Genomic DNA, 25,032 nt, shown 5'->3' on the forward strand with positions numbered 1-25,032 from the left:
CTAAGGCTTAAATTTCAGTCACCTAGCTGAAAATCTATACATAAACATGAGACTATAAATAGAGAACATGAAGACCTCTAAAAAAGAAGGTTTACTACAGATGAGAGCATCCATCCTACATTTATTAACAACACAAAATGTTCTGACTCCCCTTTGGGAGAACAAGAGAATTAGACACAGCAAGCTAAGCAGTATTTAGAAGATTTTAGGATGGATGCTGAATTCCTATTGCTTTAAAATCTGAGATGCTTCCCAAAACTCTTGTAGGAATTTATTCTATCATCGGGCTTCCCTGGAGGCTCAGACAGTAAAGAATCTGCCTGCAATGAGAGAGACCTGGGTTCAATCCCTGGGTCAGGAAGATCCCCTGGAGAAGGAATGGCTACCCACTCCAGTATTCTTGCCTGGAGAATTCCATGGACAGAGGAGCCTGGCGGGCTAGAGTCCATGGAATACCAAAGAGTTGGACGTAGCTGAGTGACTAACAATTTCACTTTTCTTTCACTGGAGTGACGTGATTCTTACCACCAACATTTTTTATATTCCACTTTGTTCTCAGAAGAATTAAGGTAGCTAGTTTTTGTCCATTGTTTTTCTTTAACCTATAACAAGACATTAGGATCTGACGCTGAAAAGGATTCTTTCTGTCCACTTATGTCAAAGCACCATTCAACAGGTGGAAACTGAGATCAAATTCTCATGAATGACAACGGCTTCCTTACACAGGAGAAATCTTGCTCTCAAGTTAATTAACAGAGAAGACAATAAACCAAAATCAGGTATTTAGATAGACATATAGATAGATAGATAAACGGTTAAATAGATCACTTTTTTTGCACTGCTGACAAATATTTGAAACTCTGGAGTAGGTGCTGGAGTAGTTGAGAACACCTCAGAGCCTTTATCATATTATTGACAAGCTTTCAAAATCTTTTTAAAGCCATTGGAAATGGCTGGTATAATTGGTGCACAGCAACCACGGTTTATAGTTAGAAGGTCAAAGTTCTGCCATTGTCTCTACTCTTCAAGGCACAAGGACAAGTTCCAAAATCAACTCATGGTGAAAGGTGGAGGATCCGTACTACCAGGAGATAGAAGATGGAGGAGATGACCCACACACCAAGGCAAGGATGGGAGGTCTTTTGGGATACCTTGACTTTTAGATGCTGAGCATACATCATTAGCGAGCAGCCCTCCCATGGCTTGGGGTGGCCACTGGAAGGTCTCCTAGCCTGAAGACCTTGGCCTATTAAGCAGAGAGGTCACTTCATGCCATGCCTGACTTGGCAGTCCAGTACCTTCCTACCCTGGGCACCAGGATGAAGGTCCGGAATGTTTCCATGAAGATCTGCCACAAAGAGCATCATGATGACAGAAGGGCAAGTATGAAAAGTCAGTAGCCCTTGATTACAGTCAGCAGAGAAGTAAACAGTAACCCCCTATGGAAACATAGCCTGTTACTTCACCTGCAATGGTCTAGGAACATTAAGCAAGAGAGAACCCAGGCTTTTGCTTTCTCTTAGCTTCCTTTAAAGAAGCATGTATTAACCATCTCTTCTATAGCATATTCTCCACCATGAAATGGAAATAATCCAACCAATTAATCTTCCTCTTCTTTATTTTTTGCCTGGAATTCTGTTTGTATATACTGGTCGTCCATTACATTCTTTCGGTAGGAAAAGATATTGCACTTCTTAAAATTCATCTGTGTCATTAAGTCAAAGCTAATAGGTAGGTAGACATCTTTCTAGAATGAATATTTTCTGAAGACCATCATCAGCATTTGCAGAAAAGCCTCCATGATTTCTGTTTTAACAAGTGGTGCCTGCCCTGCCACGTGATTTTAGACTACAGAGAGAGATGTCAGAGGTCACGAGCCATTGGCAACATTGCCTCTAGCAGCTCATGATTTCATCGTGCAGATGGGCACGACGATCACCAGAATGACCGTGCATGCAGCCGCAGCAATCAGAGCCGCTATCTTGCAGACCTTGGCTCGTCTGAATTCGGCTTCTTTCCGTTTTAGCAATGAGTCGTAGCCCGGAGTATAAATGTCTTCCATCCAATACTCTAAGTTGTTTGGATTTAAAGATTCTTGAGTCTAAAAGTGAAGAGAAGATGTTAGAAAGATGGTGAATATTTGTAAACAGGTTCATCACCCTTGAAGCATCTCAGCTGCTGCTTGAAGCACCAGCTGCCTGCAGCTGGCAGGGGTGTCCAAGCTGCCCACCAGCCCCTCCTGAGATGGACCACCAAGGACTCTGGGTCTTGCACACCCCAGATTGCACCTGCCCCCTCTTACTACAAAGGTCATGATGGTCTCGACACAGGAAAATCCAGAGGTTTTCTGGGGACAAGCAGAACAGGGCCAAGACAAGCGAGAGTCTACACTTCAAGGGCGCACAGCCAAGAACAGGCTGGCCTCACTGTCAGGGAAGCAGGGAGGGTCACTGACAGATATTTCCCACTTACAGTCCCTAAGAACAGAGCTGTTTGAAGCAAGGCTGTTCTATTACTCTGATTCACTTCCCAGTTCTTCAGGAAAAGCCTCTACTGAAAAATCAAAGGCACCTCCCACAGAAGCAGCTCAAACAAAACATAAAATATTTCCATCTCAAATATCTGTCTGAGCAGGTCAGGCCACTGCTCAAAGGCCAGGTCTACAGACTGGCGGCAGGCCACCCCCAGGCCAGGTGCAGCATCCCCAGTGGGAGGCCCCTCCCTGATATTTTGTCTCCTGGTCTCCCTGAGATTAATGATTGTCTGCGCGAGAAATATCGTATTTAACCTGTGTTGCCCATGAATCCCGTTCCCTGTGGATGGCTATAATCTATTTCCATAAAGAAAAGCAGTGTTCTCATTTTACAGCAAGCATTTAATAATGTGAGTGGCACATAAGCAGCAACACATTGCGATTCCAAGTTGAGGTCTCCTAAATCTCTGAAATACAAGCAAAATATCCATTTTGAAGATGTTCTCAGATTGGTCAATGCTGATAAAGATGGATGTGTTACAAATTATGTACACACACACACACACACACACACACACACAGAATTACAAAACAATGCTTCCAAAACTTAAAAAAAAAAAACCCAAAACCTCAGTGGTTGCAAGTTATTGGAATATTGATGATTTTCTCACCCATATTAGTCATTCTCCACCTGTCCTTCCAGAGCAGTTCTCTGTTCTACTCCACCTTGCTCTGGTCTCCCCAGATCTTGGTCCATATGGACGCATCCCTGGTGGGTTTCCTGGTGGCTCAGATGGTAAAGAATCTGCCTGCAATGCAGGAGATGTGGGTTCAATCCCTAGGCCGGGAAGATCCCCAGAGAAAGGAATGGCTACCCACTCCAGTATTCTTTCCTGGAGAATTCCATGGACAGAGGAGCCTAGTGGGCTACAGTCCATGGGGCCACAAAGAGTCGGACACGACTGAGTGACTAACACACACACTGGTGGGTTCAGTTGGTGGAGCACCAGTCCTCAGGCTCCCTCTCTGATGGACTACATTTCTATCTGGCACCTGCTTTCACAGCTGTGGGTCCTGGCAGGTTTCAGAAATAGCTCCCATCTTTGGGCCTTCAGATCCAAGGGCAGCCTTAGCCTCTCACTCATGCTGGTCCCTGGGTGCTTGCTGGGCTTTAAGCCCCGCCTACACTGATGCCAACAGTCTCCTCATCCCATTCCCATCCTTCCATGAGTCCGCCAGCTGCTTCCTGATGGGATGCTCACAGTCCAAATGCTGTGGACCCCTCTGGCATCTCTATTGCTCTCCTGCTGCTAATGGCATTCTAGTACTGGGGCCAGCAGACGCCAGCCTGGGAGCTGAATTCAGCCCAATACCTGCCTCTGTACAGCCTACAAGTTAAGAATGGTCCTCACATTTTTTAGTCACTGAAAAAAAAAAGAAAAGCAAAACAACAGTCAGAGATATGTGAAAATCATGGGAAATTCAAATCTCAGTGTCAAAAGAGAATGTTTTATCAAAACACAACCATGTCCAGTCATTTATTTAACACAAATTGTCCATGGCTGCTCGAGGCTATTATGCACAGAGCTGAGCAGTTGAAGCCTGGGGTGCTGCAGTCCATGGGGTCGCAAAGAGTCGGACACGACTGAGAGACTGAACTGAGCAGTTGTGATGACGGAGATTGTAAGGACTGCTGGGTCTTAAGGTAGTTACTCTCTGGCCCTTTAGAGGAGAGTTTGTCAACCTTTGTTCTAGTCTATTCAGTTGTTGTTTAGTCATTAAGTCATGTCCCATTCTTTTGTGACCCCATGGACTGTAGCCCGCCAGGCTCCTCTATCCATGTGATTTCCCAGGCAAGAATACTGGAGTAGGTTGCCATTTCCTCTTTCACAGGATCTTCCCAACCCAGGGATCGAACCCATGTCTTCTGCATTGGTAGGCAGACTCTTTATCATTGAGCCAATGGGGAAGCCCTTTCCTGGGTAGATATTCTTTATGCACTGCGATTCAGTCAGTGAAATAAACTATTTGTAATTATTTTTTTCAATAACTGCAAGCTCTCATGACACCCAGTAGCAGAGAGGTGATGCCAAGCTTTCACAGGACCCAGGGAGCATCTTTGATCGACAATTACACCTGCTGAACACTGGAAATGGAAATGGTATCTTTGATGCATCCTCAAGGTGCCATTGCTGGTGAATTTATATCTTGAAGCCAAGAGACAGCAAGAAGATGGTCCAGATGCTGAGGCTGCCCTAAGACAGTACCTGGGTCTCTGAAAAGTGATGGAAACAAGGAGGTGGTGCCTTTCTGCCTTTACCAAGTTCCCGATACCTATTCTACTTTGCTGCAAACACCCTTGAGAGGCTATGAAACTCCTTACTGTCTTACATTTTGTGAAACTAGATATATTATCCTCTGTTTTTTTTTAAGTGATGTCACCTGAAGCTCTCTAAAGATCTTTAACTTTTTATAATTTTACCTTTAGTGCTTATAAACATTGGCACTTTAAAATCACATATATCTATAGGAGCAATTCTCTCAGACTCAGCCTTCGGAACGTTAAAAAGATGTTTCTCAATCTATGATGCATTCCATTAATCTGACCATGTCAAGGTCATCCCATGATACTGGTGAGACACTGATTATTCCTCCAGGTGAGCCATTCATACCTACAGGTCTTCCCTGATTCGTGGCATCCTAATACAGAGCACAGTGTGGTACCCACGGCAAAGTGTTAGGGCCACTTCCAGGAGAAAAGAATCCTATACAGCCTGCTTGCCAGCAGGATGGTGACAGGAGAGGACCTGTCATAAGTGATAAGCAGCAGGCATGTGGACATAAGGTGTGGGAGGGGACAGGGGCCACGATATCTCCAGGGTCATCCTGATAGCACTGCCCAGCTGACTCTCAGGATTTGGCTGGAGACGCTCCTCCCCATAACTGCTGTCAGTCAGGGACCAACATGAACCAATGTCACTGTGGTCACTTTAGTGACACAAAGCCCCACTATACTCTCATCACCAGAAAAATGAAATGGTGGTGAGGCAACAGAAGATGAAAGAACAGAAGTCTGATTGCTGGAGAGTCCGACTGGAATTCAGACTTGTCAGACCTGCAGCAAGTTCTTGAGTTTCTCGGGCCTCGATTTCCTCATTTACCTGCTTGAGATGAACGTCATCACTCTGCCTGCAGACCCCTGTACCTTGCATGAGAGACTGTGGTAAAAAAAAAAAAAAAAAAAAAGCACCACACAGGGGCTTCCCTGGTGTCTCAGTGCAAAGAATCCACCTGATAATGCAGGAGACGTGGGTTCAATCCCTGGGTCAGGAAGATCCCATATGTGCAGAGCAACTGAGCCCGTGTGCCACAACTATTGAGCCTGTGCTCTAGAGCTCACTCATCTCAATTACTGAAGCCTGCATACCCTGGACTCTAGGCTCCACAACAAGAAAAGCCCTCACAATGAGAAGCCTGCACACCGCACCTAGAGAGGAGCCCCCGCTCACCACAACTGAAGAAAAGCGTGCACAGCAACAAGGAGCCAGCACAGCCAAAAATAAATAATTTAAAAAAAAAAACCCACCATACAGAGTTGATTGATTTCAGCATCCTTTTGTCAGCCTAAATACCGTTTCAGTCCCTGATTAATGCCAGGTACTTTAAATACGTTCTTCTCATGTCTCACAACACCACCACAAGTTAGAGATTATCACAGACATTTAACGGGTGAAGGGACCACAGCTCAAACAGGTGAATGTTCCAGGCTGCACAGCAAAGGAACCCTGGAAGAGGACCTGCACTGTGGGAAAACACATTCCTTTTCTCACCACCGCACTGCCCCTCCTGCAGACTCTTGGCTTCAGAGCGAGGCAATGTCAGGGGACACCTTGCCATACCAGCCTCCACCAGCATCTCCCCAGCTGCCCTTTAAGTGGTGGGGGCATTCAGGAACCTGGACGTGACTGGCAGCATTAAGACAATGACCTCACTGCCCACAGATCTAACCAGCAGGTGAAGGCAAGGTGCTGCCCTGCTCCCAAGATGATGCAGACACACAGATAGACGCAGCGTGGATGGAACCACCAAGATGCAAGTGTGGCCGAAACCCAGCCCTGCCGGTGGCTGAACAGCAAACACACCCTCTAGCCACAACTGCATTCACAGAGCTTCCAGGGGTGGTGCTTACCTGGGGCTGCTCCGTACGGAAACATAATCCATATCTTGGCTCCCACAAACATGCTTATCCCACGGGCTACATGTGGAAGGAGAAATCAGGCTTGTGTTCCATTAACCAGTTGGGCTCAGGTCTTAGGAGCAAGCATGAGAATCTGCACTTGGTACAGAGTCTTAAATGCAACGTTAGTAAATTGATGGCCAAGGTCAATCCATCAATGAAGCATTCCTGTTGCTAAATGTTTACAAGCCAATAAGCAACATAGCAATCCTCTGGTTACACATCTCTGCCTTATGATGTATGCAGGTTCAGTATTCCATGGTGGGGACCAAGGGAGCTGAAGGGGAGGGAGTGGGTGGCTAGGGCATCCTTCATCCATTTCTGCATCCACTGGGGTGTGGCCAGGCTTCCCCCACCTTACCCGACCCTGGGCAGAGAGGCTCACCTGCAGGTCCAGGGCCGTCAGCTTGCCCTTGTCACCCGAATTGCGTGCATACTCCTCGATGGTCCAGGAAGGCTGGCCCCGCTTCACCTCTGCCAGCTCCGTGAGCCGCATGTCTGTGTACAGAGGGTTGCTCTTCATGTGGGCCTTGAGAGATGCGGGGTAAGGGTGAGGGCTGAACACCTGCTCCACCAGGAAGCCGTCCTTGGGCTGCTTGGGCAGGCGGTGCTGCGGGGGGATGTCGTACTGCCTGTCTGCCTGCAGAGGGGCACAGAGAAGTCCAGGAGGCCACACAGATGTGGTCAGATGTCACACTGGGCAGATCCCAGCTTTTCATCACTAGGTGCTGCCCAGGTAGCAACATGCAGTTATTCGTGAGCAAATAGGATTGCCTGTACTGGGGGAAATTTACTAGGAAAAGCTTACGACATTAATACTATTCATATGACCCAACATTTCTGTGCCAGAAAGAGACGATTTTATCTAATCTTCACACCATGACTACTACTATTAACACACATTATTCTGGTAAGGAAAAGGAGATCAGAAAGACTCAGTAATTTACCCTAGGGAGCACAGCTGCTAATGGCAAGGAGCTGGAATTTAAAGTTAGCATCTGACTTCAGAAAGGCCTTGCTTAACCACTGCATAGTACCGCGCCCTCTTTCTTTCCTTCCTTCTTTCTTTTTTCTGCCACGCTATGTGGTATGGCAAGATCTTAGCTCCCCAACCAGGGATCAAACCCATGCCACTTGCACTGGAAGCACAGTCTTAACCAGTGGACCACCAGGGAAGCCCAGGCCCCCTTTCTATTACCAATTTCTACCTGGTCCTGAGGAGTACAAGATATGGGTATTTTCCCCAAGGAGCTGGCCAAAAGCACGGATGACACCCTGCTTCTTTGGATGGAAGAAGCCATGGTGAGAGCGTCCACTGGTTTTCAGGAACATCTGCTCAAGACAGGGAACAGTCTGGACCACAGTGTGGAGGCAGGAAGGTGCCTGACACAGCTGGCATCACTGATGCTCTCAGTCCCTAGTTATGAACCTGGGGCTCTGCTCTCCATGAACCCTGTGATAACCCAGGTCTTCTGATACTTTCTAACTTCAGGCCCTCAGGTCTCCGCACACATGTCACTTCCTCTAGGAAGCACTCCTTGACCCACCAAGACCAGGTCAGTGCCCACCTATGAGACCCCTTCAGACTGCATATGGAGCTCATAGCCAGCACTGTCCCACTGAATTATAACGGCCTGTCCATCTGTCTGTCTGTCTCCTCCACTGGACTGTGAGTTCCTCAAGGGTAGAGGACTACCCTGATCACTTTTCAATGACACATTTGGCAAAGTCACACCACTAAGGAGAAGGCGCTCCAAGCTTTATAAAAGGGATAGATACAAACACTATGGGGTTTCCCAGGTGGTGCCAGTGGCAAAGACCCTGCCTGCCAATGCAGGAGATGTAAGAGATATGGGTTCAATCCCTGGGTTGGGAAAATCCCCTGGAGGCGAGCACAGAAACTCACTCCAGCATTCTTGCCTGGAGAATCCCATGACAGAGGAGCCTGGTGGGTTACAGTTTAGAGGGTTGCAAAGAGTTGGACACAACTGAACACATAACACAAGCAAGCTTTTCTGACCTGGAAAGTTACCCACTGCCCACACTTGCCCCCACTTCTACTACCAAGGAGATGCTTGTGTTCTAATCCGGCACTTCATATGTATACCTAAGATAGTTTAAAAATAAAAGCTGGTGTCTACTCTGCACAAAGATGACTAAAGGAGGGAAATCAGAGACCAGCAAGAAGACCCTGGGAAGTTTTCAGAGGCTTTTGAATTAAGAGGCCTTAATTCTGGGGGCTATCCAACCATCTCATCCTCTGCCACCCCATTCTCTTTTTGTCTTCAATCTTTTCCAGTGTCAGGGCTTCCCTGGTGGCATAGAGGTAAAGAATCCACCTGCAATGCCGGAGACCCAGGTTCGATCCCTGGACAAGGAAGATTCCCTGGAGAAAGGAATGGCAACCTATTCCAGTATTCTTGTCTGGACAATCCTATGGACAGAAGAGCCTGGCAGGCTACAGTCCATAGAGCCAAATAGAATCAGAGACGACTGAGATACTAAACAATGACAAAAACAACAAAGCTGGCACCCAGTTACATGGCCTTAATTGGGCATTACCTCTTTAGACTTCCTATGCCAGTCTTGACTGTCTCCAGGACCTCGCTCTTTGATCTCCTCCTCGCTGATGCCCATGCGGTTGGAGTAAGTGATGGTGCGCCAGTCCCTGGGTGAGTTGGAGATGCTGGCAATTTTGGATTCTGTGGCGCTGTTCTCCTCTGTCAGGGACCTTGAAGACGGCCTCGTGAAGAGGCTTTTTTTTAAGGCCTGGACACGAAGGCTTTCGCTGTTGCTCCCACTGGCATCTGAGCAGCACCAGTCAGCAGTATTCTCCAGCTTGGGCCCGTGGGTACCCTTGTGGGCACGGAACATCCGGGGCGAGGCGCTCTCGTCAGATGGAGCCTCACTGGTCAGAGAATTGAGGTCGATCTGCATGCTCACCTTCTCGGGCTGCTGCATCTTCTGGTCTAGTTTACTGAGCTTGCCCAGGACCTGGGAGATCTCCTCACGCACACCCGACAGTGACTCGAGTTTCCGTTCAATCTCCCCGATCCTGAGCACCAGCTTGCACACACTGGTCTTCAGCTCCTCTTCTGAGTGGTGGCTGTTTTCTGGCCGGCTGCCCTTCTCCCCTTGGCCGCCAGGGAGCCCATTGGCGATTCTGGTGAGATGGTGCTCTGGCGAACTGTCACAGTCCGACTTGTGAAGCTGAGATAGGGACCCCGTGCTGTTGTAGCAAGATGACTGCATGACTCCCGTCGAGCCGCTGATGCTCATGTCATCAAGAAACCGGAAGATGTCGCTGATGTCGTCACTGACCACCTCCGAGTCATCATCGGAATGCTTCACGGCATGCCGGTCACTGTACTTGCCCTGCCCGGGGGTACACAGGTCCTTGCCTTTTTTGGGCTCCAGCACGTGCAGGTCAGTCTGGGTGCCCACGCTGCTGGTGTCTGAGCTCAGCTGCCCGCTGGTGCAGCTGATGCTCTTGTCTTTAAACTTTTTGACTGGTTCATGCTTCTCCAGGTCCACAGGGGATGGGATCTCTTTAGATTTGAGCCCATTGGACTTTGCTGAGTAGCCGACGGGGAGGATGGGCTGTTGATCCTGTGGTGTCAGGTAAGCGGGACATCTCTCCGGGGTTGGGAAGTTGGGTGTCTGACTGTTGGAATTTGGATAACGGAGCTTCTCCTCGGAGGGGTTTCTGTTGAAAAAGGACCGTTCAAAGTCAGGAACTTCTTCGGTGTTGAGGCTCCAGCTTTTGGCCGGCCAGGGGGTCTGCTTGCCTGATTTGCCAGGACAGCGCCGGGCCTCCTGGGTCCCCATCACTGGAGTGGGTCCAAAATAAGTGGAGGCTTGAAGGTCATCTAAGCTCTCATGCTTTGCCCGCCTCTTGTCAGGAACCGGGGAGTACTCAGGGTTCAGGTACTGGCTGCTGTAGGGCATCTCAAAGCTGTGATGGGGGAAGGGCGTCTTGTGGGACTCCTTGCGGCCCTGGGATTTCCTGTGCTCGCCCTCGGCCTTGTTGGCCGGGCTGGCCAACCCGGGGGACACAGCCATCAGGTTGTGAAAGTCCTCTTTGAATATGTTCCTTTTCTGGACACAGGACTGGACCACGAAGGGCTCGTCATTCGAGATGAAGGTTGGTTTGATGCCCTGAGGGAGAGGCAGGGAGTCCTGATCAGACATGGACTCACTCTCGAGGTTCATGGGGAAGTAGGTTCTCTGCATCTCACAGGGCTGAGGGTTGGCCACCGAGTATGGGGCCAGAGCCTGCAGCCTGTCCAGGGAAGCTGCCCGGTTTTTCACGTCTTTGCTGACCCCCAGCAGGAAGTCAGGTTCAGAGGCAGGAATGAACTGCGGACAGTCCTTGCAGTCCATCTTTCTGCACTTGGATGACTGGCGGGTGGGGTAACCCCGGCTGAAAGGCCGGTCACTCAGCTCACAGTTGAGGGGTTCGCACTCGGCCGCGCTGCAGATCTCCGTGTCTGAGCGGCACGAATCAAAAGAGGCATCTTTCTTGCGCATCTTCTGCCGGCCTCCAGGTAGCTTCTCCTTGGCGGCGCCCCCATTCATCTGGATCAGGTTGAATATGGTTACGATGTCTGCGGCCACCATGATTTTCTTGGACTGCTGGTTGTTTACAGCACATTTCATCTTGTCTTTGAATAACGTGGCTGGGAAGTTGGGGTCAAGACAGGCTGTATAGAAGAGCACGCTTCTCAGTTTGGCGAGCTGGGACAGATCAAAGCGGGCGCACAGGGATTTGCAGAGGTCCTGGTAGGAGACGGTATTTTGCTTGCTGTCTAATTCCTCCAAGATCTTCACCAAGAAGAGGGACGTTTCCTGGTTGGTCTCCATGGCTTAGAATTTCACAGGCTATCTGGCGACACTGGAAACTTCAAGTCAGTTCTGTGGGACTGATAATATGGAAAAATAGTAGGGAGGGGAAAAGAGGATTAGAAACATCAGTGGAGTTTTAAGTCAATCTGGTCCTGAACCACATAAAGAAATACAAGGAAAGACTTCTTCATGCTTAGAAATATTGTAAATGCTTTAAAAATATTTATAAAATACCACGTAATAATTCCCTTCCAAGGAACATTGGACCTGGAAACTGGGAAATCTAGATTTTCGTCTTAACCTATTGATTAGCACTTAGACGCTGGGCAAAGGCTTTAAACATTCTGAGAAACTACCTAAATAAATGATAATGACTAAAGGAATCTACCTAAAGAAATTATGAATGACTTTGGTTTTGCATAAAAATGTTCACTGTGTATATGTGCAACTGATTCACTTTGCTGTACACCTGAAACACAACATTGCAAATCAACTATGCTCTAATAAAATATTCTTTTAAATAGTTATAATCGCAAAAAGATGCTCATTATAATGGCAATTATAATAGTGAAAAATAAAACATCTTAACTATCCAAATATTATGGTAACGCATAAATAAAGCAGGCTATGATATATAGTAATTTCTCACAAACATGAAAATTACATTAATGTAGGACTTCCCTGGTGGTATAGTGGATAAGAATCCTTCTATCAATGCAGGGGATATGGGTTAGATCCCTAATCTGGGAAGATTCCACATGCTATGGAGCAACTAAGCCTGCACACCCCAACTAGTGAGCCCCCGTGCCCTAAAGACTGTGCTCCACAACAAGAGAAGTTACTGCCACGAGAAGCTGGTGCACCATAATGAAGAATAGATTCTGCTCACTGCAACTAGAAAAAGCCTGTGCACAGCAGCAATGACCCAGGGCAGCCACAAAATAAATAAATTACATTCATGTATATCCTTCAACGGAATACTACTCATCAATAAAAAGGTACAAATTACCAATGCATATAGTAAATGACATGAATGAATCTGAAAAATATGGTGCTTGAATGAAAGAAGCCAGACTCAAAAGGCTACCTATCATATGGTGATTTTGTCACTATGTCCAACTCTTGTGACTCCATGGACTATAGCCTGCCAGGCTCCTCTGTCCATGGGATTTCCCAGGCAAGGATACTGGAGTGGGTTGCCATTTCCTTCTCCAGGGGATCTTCCTGACTCAGGGATCGAACCTGAATCTCCTTCACTACAGGCAGATTCTTTACCAATTGAGCCACCAGGGAAGCCCCTGGTTCCATTTTTATTATATTCTGAAAGACAGATCCGTGGTTGCCAGACACTGAATGTGAAGCAAGGTGTAGGCAAAATGGCAAGGTATAGACAAAACTCCATTCTGGATGATGGAGCTCTTTCACATCTTGATTGGAGTGGTGGTTACATGTCTCTCTGCATTTGTCAAAACTCACAAAACTGTGTGCCAAAATGTGTGAATTTTAATTATGTAAATTATATCTTAATTATAAAATTACACATTGGAGACTTTTGATGACAAAAGAAAACTGAGGAATGACATTCTGAGTGAAAATGCAAAAATGAATCTGTATCTGTAGTAAGATCTTAATTATATAAAATTATATCTTCTTGGAAATGAAACTGAAAGAAAATAATATACACTAAAATGTTAATGGCTGTTACCTTTGGATCGCAAATATAGATTTTCATTCTGAATTAGTCATCTTTGTTTCTCAATATTTTATTACGCAAATCTTCAAACATACAGCAAAGTTGAAAGAATTTTACAGTGAACACTCATATAACCACCATCTGGATTCCACCATTAACATTTTACTATATTTGCTTTATCACGGATCTATCCATCTACCCTTCATGAAGCCATCTTATTTTTTTAAATGCACTTCAAAACAAATTGCAAACATCTGTGCACCTCCTCCTAAAGATTTCACTGTGCCTATAATTAACCTAAGTCCAATAATTGCTTACAGTTTCTCTTTTATTAATAAGATTTACATACAATGAAGTGCACAAAATTTGTGTGTATTTGCTGAAGTTGTAACAAATGTGTGTGCCTGTGTTAAAAGCAAAACCCCTATAAGATCTAGAATGTTCCCATTGCCCCCAAAGTCCCTCATATCCCTTCCCATTCAATGACAGTTTTTATTTTTTATAGGTAACGTTAATATTTTCTTCATAATTTTCCTTCTTTTCCAAAGTTCCTACCATGACCACACATTATTTTTTGCCATCACCAAATCAACATAGGAGACGTTAAGAGACGTGGGTTCGATCCCTGGGTCAGGAAGATTCCCTGTAGGAGGGCATGGCAACCCACTCCAGTATTCTTGCCTGGAGGATCCCATGGACAGAGGACCCTGGAGAACTACAGTCCATAGGGTTTGAAAGAGTTGGACATGGCTGAAGAGATTTAGGACACACACATACAAACAATAATTAATCTTATTTTGAAGTGGAAGAAAAAATCTACATTAATGAAACTTGGATGGAAAAATGAAAAACATCAAGCCAAAAGCTTAATAAAGCATTTCAAGAGAAAGTAGACTTCTCATGGATAAATGTGCACCCAATTTCTGAGATTTATAAGGAAATATCAAACTACACATGAGAACCTCGCCAGTCACTACTTAGCAAAGGCATTTTGATGACTGACTTACAGATTGTCAAGTTGACTTGGCCCATACAGTCACGGAGCTTCCCGAGTGGCGCTAGTGGTAAAGAACCCGTCTGCCAGTGCAGGAGGGGCAAGAGACGTGGATTCAACCCCTGGGTCAGGAAGATCCCCTGGAGAAGGAAACGGCAACCCACTCCAGTATTCTTGCCTGGGAAATCCTATGGACAAAGGAGCCTGGTGGGTTACAGTCCATGGGGTCACAAAGAGTGGGACGCAACTGAGAGTGTGCACACACACACAGCCTGTTTTCTAGGGGAACAGTGTCTTTTTTAGGGGTTAAATTTCAGCTGCTCTGGACCACGGGCTCTCTCTCCATCCTGAAGGCAGTGCTCCCAGTGAGAATCTATACCCTCTTTCCATGAACGTCTGCAGGGACATGCAGAGATGAGTGGCCTGGATTTTCTTGTATGGAAAAGGCAGTTGAGCCCTGAGAGGCTCTGCTCCTGCCCAGAACAAGTCACAGGGAAACCCCCATCTCCCCGCACAGCTCTCCTTCCCTGCCCCATCCGCCCACTTTGTCTGATGGGAGTGCTGCATGTCAGGATGTTCTGGTTTATTCCAGGTGGGGACAACCTGCCAAGCTCAGTCTTCAAGGAAACAGGCACAGAAACCCAAGCAGGGGACAAATGAATATAAATAGTGAGGGAAGAGCAATTACAACTCAGGCACATCAGATTTTATATACAGGGGACACAAAGCACTTTCAGAAATCCTAGAATTATTTCAGAGATTTCTAGAATTCTTGTAACAATCTTAGGAGGCGTCTCTCACTGTCAGTTTCTGACAGACCAGCAAACAAGTTCAGAGCCCTGCAAGGAGTAAGCGGGAGCAACAGGGATGCTCAGAGCTGGACTTGCAGTCCAACCCCATGGACCTCCCCCAAACCCAAGACCCCACTTTCCCATGAGACTGTCTCAACTTTCTATTCTACTTTATGTGGTGAAAGTTCTACTAATCCCAGGTCAAATAAGATCTTGGAAAATCAAGGCCCAGCGTCTCCTGAAGTGAATAAATGCAACACAAGTGGGATCTGTCTAAACCTGAGTTGTTTTCTATTAAGACTGAAATTTAGGGGATTATGAACGGCTGGCAGGGTAGGCAGGTGCCCCTGTGCCAATGGACACATGCCTGCTGTGTGCTTAAAACGATTAATCACCACAGAGAAATCCATGTAGATTTTCTACAATGTGCCAATGAATGCCAGAGAGGAATAAGGAGCAAAAGAGAGGCCAATGGAAAAAGAATTTCTAGGCTCTGTGACAGTGAAATAGGATCTGGGCTGCAGCACATGGTCCCTGGCAGCTACCTCCTCGGGTCACAAAACAGCTCTGCGGTGTGGAAAGAGTGCTCCCATTTAGCAGATGAAGAAACTGAAGAGAGGGGAGGGAATGTGAGCTGCCTGGGGCCCAAATGGACCACAGCCTGGGCTGAGGACGCTATGGGCAGAGTAGCAGGCTCTGTCTTGTGCCAGGAGGACGGAAAGCATCACTGCCAAGAGACAGAAGTGAACTGGGGCAGGGGCGGTGGTGGTGCTGAGCCGGACGGACGGGTATTACAGCCAGACCACCTACTATGTGCCGGGGGTCACACAGAACGTCCACAGCAGCCTGGAGAGTGCAGCACCACCACTCGGCCACCTGTGCGGGACGATGAGGGAGATGAGGCCAAAGGGAGAAGGGAATGCCGGGTCTGAAGCCAAATCTCCTGAATGCTGGCTCTTGGATGCTTCTCTTAGTGATGACAGAGCAAAGAGGAAACATCAGCCCGAGATCTCTGGGGGCTAAGCGACTCTGCCATGGAAGGTGCACGTGTGTGTGCACACGGAGACATACACACAGTCACACATAGAGACACACAGAGACACACTCAGACACTCACACACACTCTCATACATGTTCACACACAGAGACACACAGACATATTCACACACACACACACATTCATACAGACGCTCTCATACACGTTCACACACAGAGACATACACTCATAGACACACATTCACACAGACACACCCATACACTCACACACATTCACACAGAGACACTCATACAATCATACATGTTCACAGAGACACACACACTCATACACTCACATTCACATAGAGACATATGCCAACAGACACACTCACATACCCACACACGTTCACACCCAGAGACACACACACAGACACACCCATACATTCATACACATTCATACATACAAGTCATCTGAGCAATAGTATGGACACTGAGCAAGCAACCACCGTGAGCCCCCAGGCCGAGCCCCTCCCCCTTACAGACTGGAAAACAGGGTCAAGCACCATCATTTTTCAAAACTACATGGAGAGCTAGTGGCAGAATCAGCCCCAGGTCGCAGGTTGCACCTTGCCATTTTCACAAGTGTCTGTGTAGAAACTGTCAGGCTTCAGAGAAGCAGAAACCAGAGGCTGGGGACCTGGGGAGAGAGAGATAAGTCCCAGCCACTAGGAAAGGCCAGTTTTGCCAAGGAGGCACCATCAGCAATGGCCTCAAAGACTGGAGAGGAGGAGGGTGTGTGATGGTCCGGAGGAAGGAGACAGAGGGAAGATTCCAAGGCAGAGGGCAGAGGCGTGAAGGGGTGATGTGGTAGAATCTGTCTGTGTGGTCAGGATAAGCAGGGGGGCATCCAGAGAAGGTGGAGTGCTCAATCTGGGCTAGGTGTCTGGACTCGATTCTGTGGGCAGCGGAAGCTGGGAGCAGCGACAGAGCAGCTGCAGGACCTGCAGCTCAGATGAGCATTTGCCCACAGGATGCACAGACTGGGGCCTACATTCTCTTGTCTGCAACTCCTCCTGCATACACACAGCCAGAAGGAGAACTCCAGGCTTCTCCATCTCCGGACGCATGGCTATTTCCACTGCATGTCTACAGCTTCAGGAAGGGCCGGAACCAGATTTCCCCACTCCCTCATGACGCCATCTGTGATTCTCACGTTGTGCTCCAGCTTGACTAATGCAGCTGTCCAGTCTCAAATGAATGTCCACCTTTTCATAATTTTATGCATTTGTAACTGCTCAAAGTGTTGACATCAGATGTTGATCAAAATGGAGAAGAAAAGGACATGATTTAGGGCTATAACTTGCAGAACTGCCGCATGAATCTTTGGACAGAAGACAAGCTCTCTGAATTTCATCTCCACTAACTCCCTTAAAGCTTTCATCTTCCCTTTTGCCAACCACTCCAAAAATCTGATGAGGACAAATGATACAAACCTTAAGCTGGATGAACAAAACTTGGTTATAAGGTGTTCTTATTAATGATTTCCCAGATGCAATGATATATTGATCTTTCCAACAATGAAATAATGTGCCAAGATATAGTGTGGGCACAGTGTCCTCACTTTACGCTCATGAAAAGCACGGCAAAGAGAATTTCTCTGCAGCATCTGGGTATTGGCCTGGCTTGGTGTTTTGGATTTTGGTGTTTTTTTCCCCAGGATGATGGATGCTACTGTGATTCAGTGAAACTCTGGATTCAATGAAACTATTAAAAGAAGGCATTCATCTAGGAATCTAAAATTTATGGATGGGAATTTCTACCTCCCTTGTGTCACCTGCAATAAATTTCTAACTGAAAGGAGGCCCCTTTCTCCCTTCACGGCAGTTTTCCTCTACAAATCTGCTAAAGAGGGCAGATAAAAATTACAAATAAGATGACAGAAATGTTTCTAAATACATCATACAGAATAAATGTAAACACACTAAATTTACTGGTTTTGTTGTTGTTGTTCAGTTGCTAAGTCACTAGGTTGCTTTGTGACCCTAAGGACTCAAAAATGACAGTCTTCTCTGTCCTTCACCATCTCCCAGAATTTGCTCAAACTCATTTTCATTAAGTCAGTAATGCCACCTAACCATCTCATCCTCTGTTGTCCCCTTCTCCTCCTGCCCTCAATCTTTCCCAGAAAAATGTGGTCCTTTTCCTGATAAAAAAGTGGTCCACTAGATAAGGGGATGGCAAACCACTTCAGTATTCTTGCCTTAGAACCCTGTGTATGAACAGTATGAAAATTTACTGGTTAAAAGACTGTGACTCTCAAAATAGATTAAAAAAAAAACATTTTTTTAAAAAAAACTGCAGTCAAATGCTACCTATAACAGGCATACCTAAATGCTGTCACAGAAAGGATGCAAGTATGCCAATGGGATAAGAAAATATCAGTCAAAACCAAATCAGCATATAAAGTGAAGTCGGTCAGTCGCGTCTGACTCTTTGCAACTCCATAGACTGTAGCCTACCAGGCTCCTCTGTCCATGGGATTTTCCAGGCAATAGTACTGGAGTGGATTGCCATTTCCTTCCCAGGACTCGAACCCAGGTCTCCCGCATTGTAGACAGACGCTTTACCATCTGAGCCACCAGGGAAGTCCCAAAGTGAAAGTTGTATCCGACTCTTTGGGACTTTACACAGTCCATGGAATTCTCCAGGACAGAATACTGGAATGGGTAGCCTTTCCCTTCTCCAGGAGATCTTCCCAACCCAGGAATCGAACCCAGATCTCCCACTTTGCAGGCGGATTCTTTACTGTCTGAGTAGCTTTTCCAGGCAGATTGGCATAATAGTTAAAGGTCATAGACTCTGGAGCTCAATTGCTCAAGTTCAAATTAAAGCTCTTCCACTTACTAGCTCTGTGACTTGAACAAATTCTCTTTGTCTCAGCTTCCTCGGCTATAAAATGTGAATGATAATAGTATCTAGCTCTTGTTATATGTATTAGTGTCTGGTGAACATTAAGCAACTTGGCAATAGTGGTAAGGCTCAAGTTAAACAAGGGATTCCCTAGTGACTCAGACGGTAAAGAATCTGCCTGCAATGCAGGAGACCTGGGTTCAATTCCTGGTCCAGGAAGATCCCATGGAGAAGGGAATGGCAACCCACTCCAGTATTCTTGCCTGGAGAACCTCATGGACAGAGGAGCCTAGTGGGCTACAGTCCTTGGGGTCCCTAAAGAGAAGGACATGACAGAGCAACTAACATTTTATATAAAAAGGAAGGTACACAAACGTATATGGAAATAATTCATGCCATGTTTAGCAGAGCGTTTCCTTTGGAGAGAAAGAAGGGGAAGGAAAAAATGCAGTTTAAGGTCTAAATTAAATCTCAATGTTAAGAGCTGTCCTGACATCTGGTGACACCTGGAGGGCCTGTAAGGATCTAGCCACAAGTTCCTCCCCCACTCTGCTCCCAGATAGGATCCCGGAGCAAGACAACTCTCCTCATCAAGCGGACCTGGCAGTTTCTACTTTTCCCCAAGCAGCAAGTATTGGTACCCTGCAAGCCCAGGGATATTCAAAGAAGCCAATCACAGCCTCCCATGGAAACCAGGGGTCCCCTCACCCCCTTGTTACTATGAAGCCTGCCCTCAACAGACCATGCGTGTTCACTCTGCTCCTGAGTCAATCCCTGTGTGGCCCTGAATGATGTGCTGTGTCCTCCCGCTAGACTATGAACTATGTGGTTAATGAGCTGCTGTTGGTAGAGAATAGACTTATGGACACGGGTTGGGTGAGGAAGGAGAGGGTGGGATGAATGGAGAGAGTAGCATGGAAATATATACACTACCATATGTAAAGGGCTTCCCTGGTGGCTCAGATGGTAAAGAATCCGCCTACAATGCAGGAGACCTGGGTTTGATCCCTGGATCAGGAAGATCCCCAGAGAAGGGAATGGCTACCCACTCCAGTATTCTTGCCTGGAGAATCCCATGAACAGAGGAGCCTGGTGGGCTACAGTCCACAGGGTCACAAAGAGTCGGACACGGCTGAGTAACTAAGCACAGAGGGGTGGGAAGGGGTGGGAGGTGGGAGGGAGGTTCAAGAGGGAGGGGACATATGTATACCTATGGCTGATTCAGAAACCAACACAATATTGTATGGCAGAAACCAAAACAATATTGTAAAGCAATTATTCTTCAATTAAAAATAAATAAATGGTTAAAGAAAAAATTAAGCTGCTGTCATGACGTTCATGGGATCATGAAAGCACAGGATTAAGACTCAGTACTTCTAATACAGAAGACATGGATTCAAACCCTCCAAGAGGAACTAAGATCTCACATGTGGAAGTGTGGCCAAAAATAAATAAATACAAAAAATAAAAAAATAAGCTGCTGTCAATCTTCTCTGTCCAGAGTCAGATGTCAGGTGACCAAATCCATAACCCCTAGGCAGGGAATCCGCCTTCTCCAGTGGGGTGAATAGCTGGCAATTAAACAAAAGGATGAACAAGTAGATCTTGAACTAACACGTATTCTTTAAAAAAAACTAACACACAAGCAAAAATGACAAAATGTTAATGCCTATTTAATCTCAATGGTACGTGGATGTTTCTTGGTTTATTGTCTGTACGTTTCTGCATTTTTTAAAACAGGTACTAATTTAAAAAGAAAGTCAATTTTAAAAACTAGAAAAATAAGTTCCCACTTAGACCTCCTGTCAAAATGGAGCAGAAAATTTCATAAATAAGGCTGTAAAAGTTAACTACTAATTAACCAGTTTTTGTTACTATGTTTTGCTATTTTTGCATTTTTACAGTGAGAAGTCTGTGTCTTAGAAGGAACACTGAATAGTTACTTGCTTTGTTTTAATTAATTAAGAATTCTGGATCTATTTGGATAGACAAATTCTAAAGTTTCCTATAAAGCTCCTATAACCATAATTTGACAGATAAATCAATGGAGCAAGATAAAAAGACAAGAAAGAAAGAAAGGGAAGTTGTGTCCAACTCTTTGCAACCCCATAAACTGTAGCCCACCAGGCTCCTCAGTCCATGGGATTCTGCAGGCAAGAGTACTGGAGTGGGTTGCCATTTCCTTCTCCAGGGGATCTTCCCGACAAGAGGCATACACAAATGTAGGATTCATTCCATGATGTAAGGTGGCATTTCAAGTTAATGAGAAAATAATGGTTTATTCAGTAAAATGTGTCAACAGTTAAGTATTATTAGAAACATTGCCAACTGTAAAAAATTAAGTTAGTACTCATTCCTTGCCATATACAAAAATAAATAACAGATAAAATGAAAAGAAGAAAATCTGAGTCAGGACTCATGTGAGGTTGTAAAAAGATATTTCCACACAACATTCCAAAAGTGGAAACCATGATGAAAAAGATTGATCAATGTGGATTAGTGAAAATGACTTACCATGTCAATGAACATCACAGAAATTGAAAAAAAAATAGAGTGCAGAAATTTTTTGCATCTCATAGAAAACTCTAAATATCAGTCAGAAAGAATGAACAGTCCCATAGACAATATTCAAAGAGAGAAAGGCAAAGGAAAAAATGGGCAACATTATAAGAAACAATTATATAACTTATTATGTAATATAATTATGTAAACTTAAATTATAACATATAATTTATATATTATATAAATATATAAAGAATTATAATAAACAAATTCTTTGTGGCTCAGCTAGTAAAGAATCCGCCTGCAATGTGGGAGACCTGGGTTCGATCCCTGGGTTGGGAAGATCCCCTGGAGAAGGGAAAGGCTACGCACTCCAGTATTCTGGCCTAGAGAATTCCATGGACTGTATAGTCTACGGGGTCACAAAGAGTTGGACACACCGAGTGACTTCACTTTCATGATAATCAAAGAAAGCAAACTAAAACCACGGTGGGTTTGACTGCCTTAGGATGTATACATGTAAAGAAAATGAAAATGATATTTTCTTTCTAAGGTGGAGAAGCACCAAAACACTGGCTTTTTTTGTTTTGTTTTGCTTGCTGAACTGGTATGGGTTAAGAAGACTCATACCACTGTTGGGGAGAATGTGGAAAAGTGAGCACTCTTAGGCATTATGAAAGAGAAAGAGAGATAGGAAATTTGTGTGATCATTACAGGAAGTAATCTGCATAAAACCTGAAGCACGCATATCCTTTAAATAAAACAAATCCACACTTCTAAGTACTTATCTCAAGGCAACAGTCAAATACATGTAAAAAAGAAAGTGCTACAAATACATTCTCTTTAATGTTGCTTATAATAAGAGAAATATCAGCAATAACCTTTGTAGCTAACGATTGGTTATATAAAACTGTGGTGCTTCACCATGATGAAATATCATGCAGCCACTATAAGCCATGTTGAAGAAATAAATGTATTGATATGCTTAATTTTTAATGATGTATTCTTAAGCTAAAAAGTGTGCCAGTAAATGGCATACTGTAATATGACATAAAATTGTCTATATGCACATCTTATATACCAAAATGTTATTAAAAATTATCCTTTGGTGCTTTTTCCTTCTCTTTGTTTTAGGTCTGTATTACTTAAATGCTTGGAATATGTGATTTTCTAATAAAAAAATAATAAAACAAGGATTTGCAGGAAATTCCAGCAAGGGGAACCTGGGAAAGTAAATTATTACCTCCAATCTTTGGTGTTCTCACCTAGAAAAGGAAGATATCAATTCCTCTTCCTGGGATTTCCTGGTCAAAGGAGACATTCATGATTTCATTCAGAAACCTTGTAAATGGCATGTGTCAGGCATGGTTTTATTTCTATCACTACTGGAAATATAGCAGGCTATTCAAGCAGATTAAAAAAAAACCTTCATGAGCTTATATGCTAGTGAGGAGACATATAATAAGCAAAATAGACCAAAAAATGAATAGTATATTAGATGGTGGAAAATGCTATGGAGAAAAATAGAGGAGGGTTTAGAAAGTAGGGGAACAGGGTAGGGACTGCAATTGTTAAAAAGATGTTCAGAGAAGTCCTCAGGGGAAAGATTACAGATAAATGGAGTCCCCAAATAGGCAACAGAGCCAACCACATGCCTAGCTGCCTTTCATGAAGAGGAAGTCAAGCGTCCCAGGCAGAGCAAATAGCGAGTGCAAAGGTCCTGAGGTTGAAGCATGACTGGTGTGTTTGGTTGGCCAGGAAGGCATTTTATACATTCAGTTCAGTTCAGTTCAGTCGCTCAGTCGTGTCCAACTCTTTGCGACCCCATGAATCAGCCCGCCAGGCCTTGCAAATAAACACTATTTACTACTTACTTTACTGTCAACGATACAATATTTATCTCTAAGGTGACTATGATCTTTATCAAAATATCCCCCCAAAATAGCGCAGACACCTCTCACATTCCATTTTAGAGTGAAATAATAATGAGACCTGGGAGCTCCCTCAACTTCTCCTCTGCTAAGTCACTTCAGTCGTGTCCGACTCTGTGTGACCCCATAGACGGAAGCCCACCAGGCTCCCCTCTCCCTGGGATTCTCCAGGCAAGAACACTGGAGTGGGTTGCCATTTCCTTCTCCAATGTGTGAAAGTGAAAAGTGAAAGTGAAGTCGTTCAGTCGTGTCCGACCCTTAGCGACCCCATGGACTGCAGCCTACCAGGCTCCTCCATCCATGGGATTTTCTAGGCAAGAGTACTGGAGTGGCTTGCCATTGCCTTCTCCGCAACTTCTCCTCTCTCCACCTAAAATCATCCCTGTGTCAGCCTCCCTCCTAACCTTTAACTTCCTAGGAAGAGATGAGGCCCTGGACCAGATGATGACTGTTGGGATGGAGACGGACAAATACCACTGCTGCTGCTGCTGCTAAGTCACTTCAGTCGTGTCCGACTCTGTGTGACCCCATAGACGGCAGCCCACCAGGCTCCCCTGTCCCTGGGATTCTCCGGCAAGAACACTGGAGTGGGTTGCCATTTCCTTCTCCAATGTGTGAAAGTGAAAAGTGAAAGTGAAGTCACTCAGTCATGTCCGACTCATAGCGACCCCATGGACTGCAGCCTACCAGGCTCCTCCATCCATGGGATTTTCTAGGCAAGAGTACTGGAGTGGCTTGCCATTGCCTTCTCCGAAATATCACTGAGGGGAAGTCAAAATGTTTCCTAATAGGAAACAGGATAAGAACCCTCTGGTTTTGGCTTCCCTGTGGTCCAGTGGTGAAGAATCTGCCTGCCAATGCAGGGGACATGGGTTCAATCCCTGGTTTGTGAAGATTCCACACACCTCAGGGCAACTAAAGGCATGCACAACCACTGAAGCCCTTATGCTCTAAAGCCCATAAGCCACACAATGAGAAGCCCAAACACCACAACTAGAGAGTAACCCCTACTCGGTGCAATTAGAGAAAGCCAGAGCACAGCAATGAAGACCCAGTATAGCCAAAAATTAAAAACAAACAAACAACTCTCTGGTTCATTTCTCATTTAGGAAACTTTCTCCAAACCTCTTTTCATGTATTTTCCTATATATGACATTTGGTGGGGAAAATGGTATGTCATTTTTCTGCTTCGTTTTAATTTAACTGTTTGTTTTCAGTTCAGTGATAAATGTAAATGTATATTCTAGATCCTGAATGTGGTCACCTCGTAACTGGGTATGGTTATGTGGTCTCAGAGACTATATGCACTGTGGGGACAATGTTGAAATTTTATCACTGTGTTTCCAAAACTGCAGTCTAAGAGGAAACTTTGGGCTTCATGGATTCGTTTTAGAGAGGATAGGGTTTTGTTTTTTTTTTTTAATGTTTATTTGGCTGTACCAGGTCTTAGTTGGAACACTTAGGATCTAGGTCCCTGACCAGGGATTGAACCCAGGCCTCTTGCTTTGGGAGCACAGAGTCTTAGCCACTGGACCACCATGGAAATCCCGAGAGGGAAGAGTTTTAGGAGTCAAGAAACACTGACCAAGGTGTAGATCTGATCAGATTGCCCAGAAAGTCCACTGCCACCAGAAGTCAAAGTTATGCCTCTGGGTCTGCAAAATTCTGTTGCCTCTCGACA

The 25,032-nt window shown here is 45.3% G+C and overlaps 1 protein-coding gene across 1 annotated transcript in view; it reads right to left on the reverse strand.

Moving 5' to 3' along the window:
- Window positions 1-1,654: 1,654 nt before the first annotated feature.
- MINAR1 (membrane integral NOTCH2 associated receptor 1) overlaps window positions 1,655-25,032 on the reverse strand; it is a 32,926-nt gene continuing 9,548 nt past the window's right edge. The window contains exons 2-4 of the mRNA XM_055417564.2: window positions 9,273-11,632; window positions 7,096-7,350; window positions 1,655-2,101 (exon numbers count right to left, since the gene is read on the reverse strand). Of these exons, the coding sequence (XP_055273539.1) occupies window positions 1,904-2,101; window positions 7,096-7,350; window positions 9,273-11,573 (2,754 nt within the window). The 5' untranslated portion in view covers window positions 11,574-11,632 and the 3' untranslated portion in view covers window positions 1,655-1,903. The remainder of the gene's footprint in view (window positions 2,102-7,095; window positions 7,351-9,272; window positions 11,633-25,032) is intronic.

Source organism: Moschus berezovskii, chromosome 21 (genome assembly GCF_049115385.1).
Source record: "Moschus berezovskii isolate FMDL1 chromosome 21, NW_MosBer_1.0, whole genome shotgun sequence".
Taxonomy (NCBI): domain Eukaryota; kingdom Metazoa; phylum Chordata; class Mammalia; order Artiodactyla; family Moschidae; genus Moschus; species Moschus berezovskii.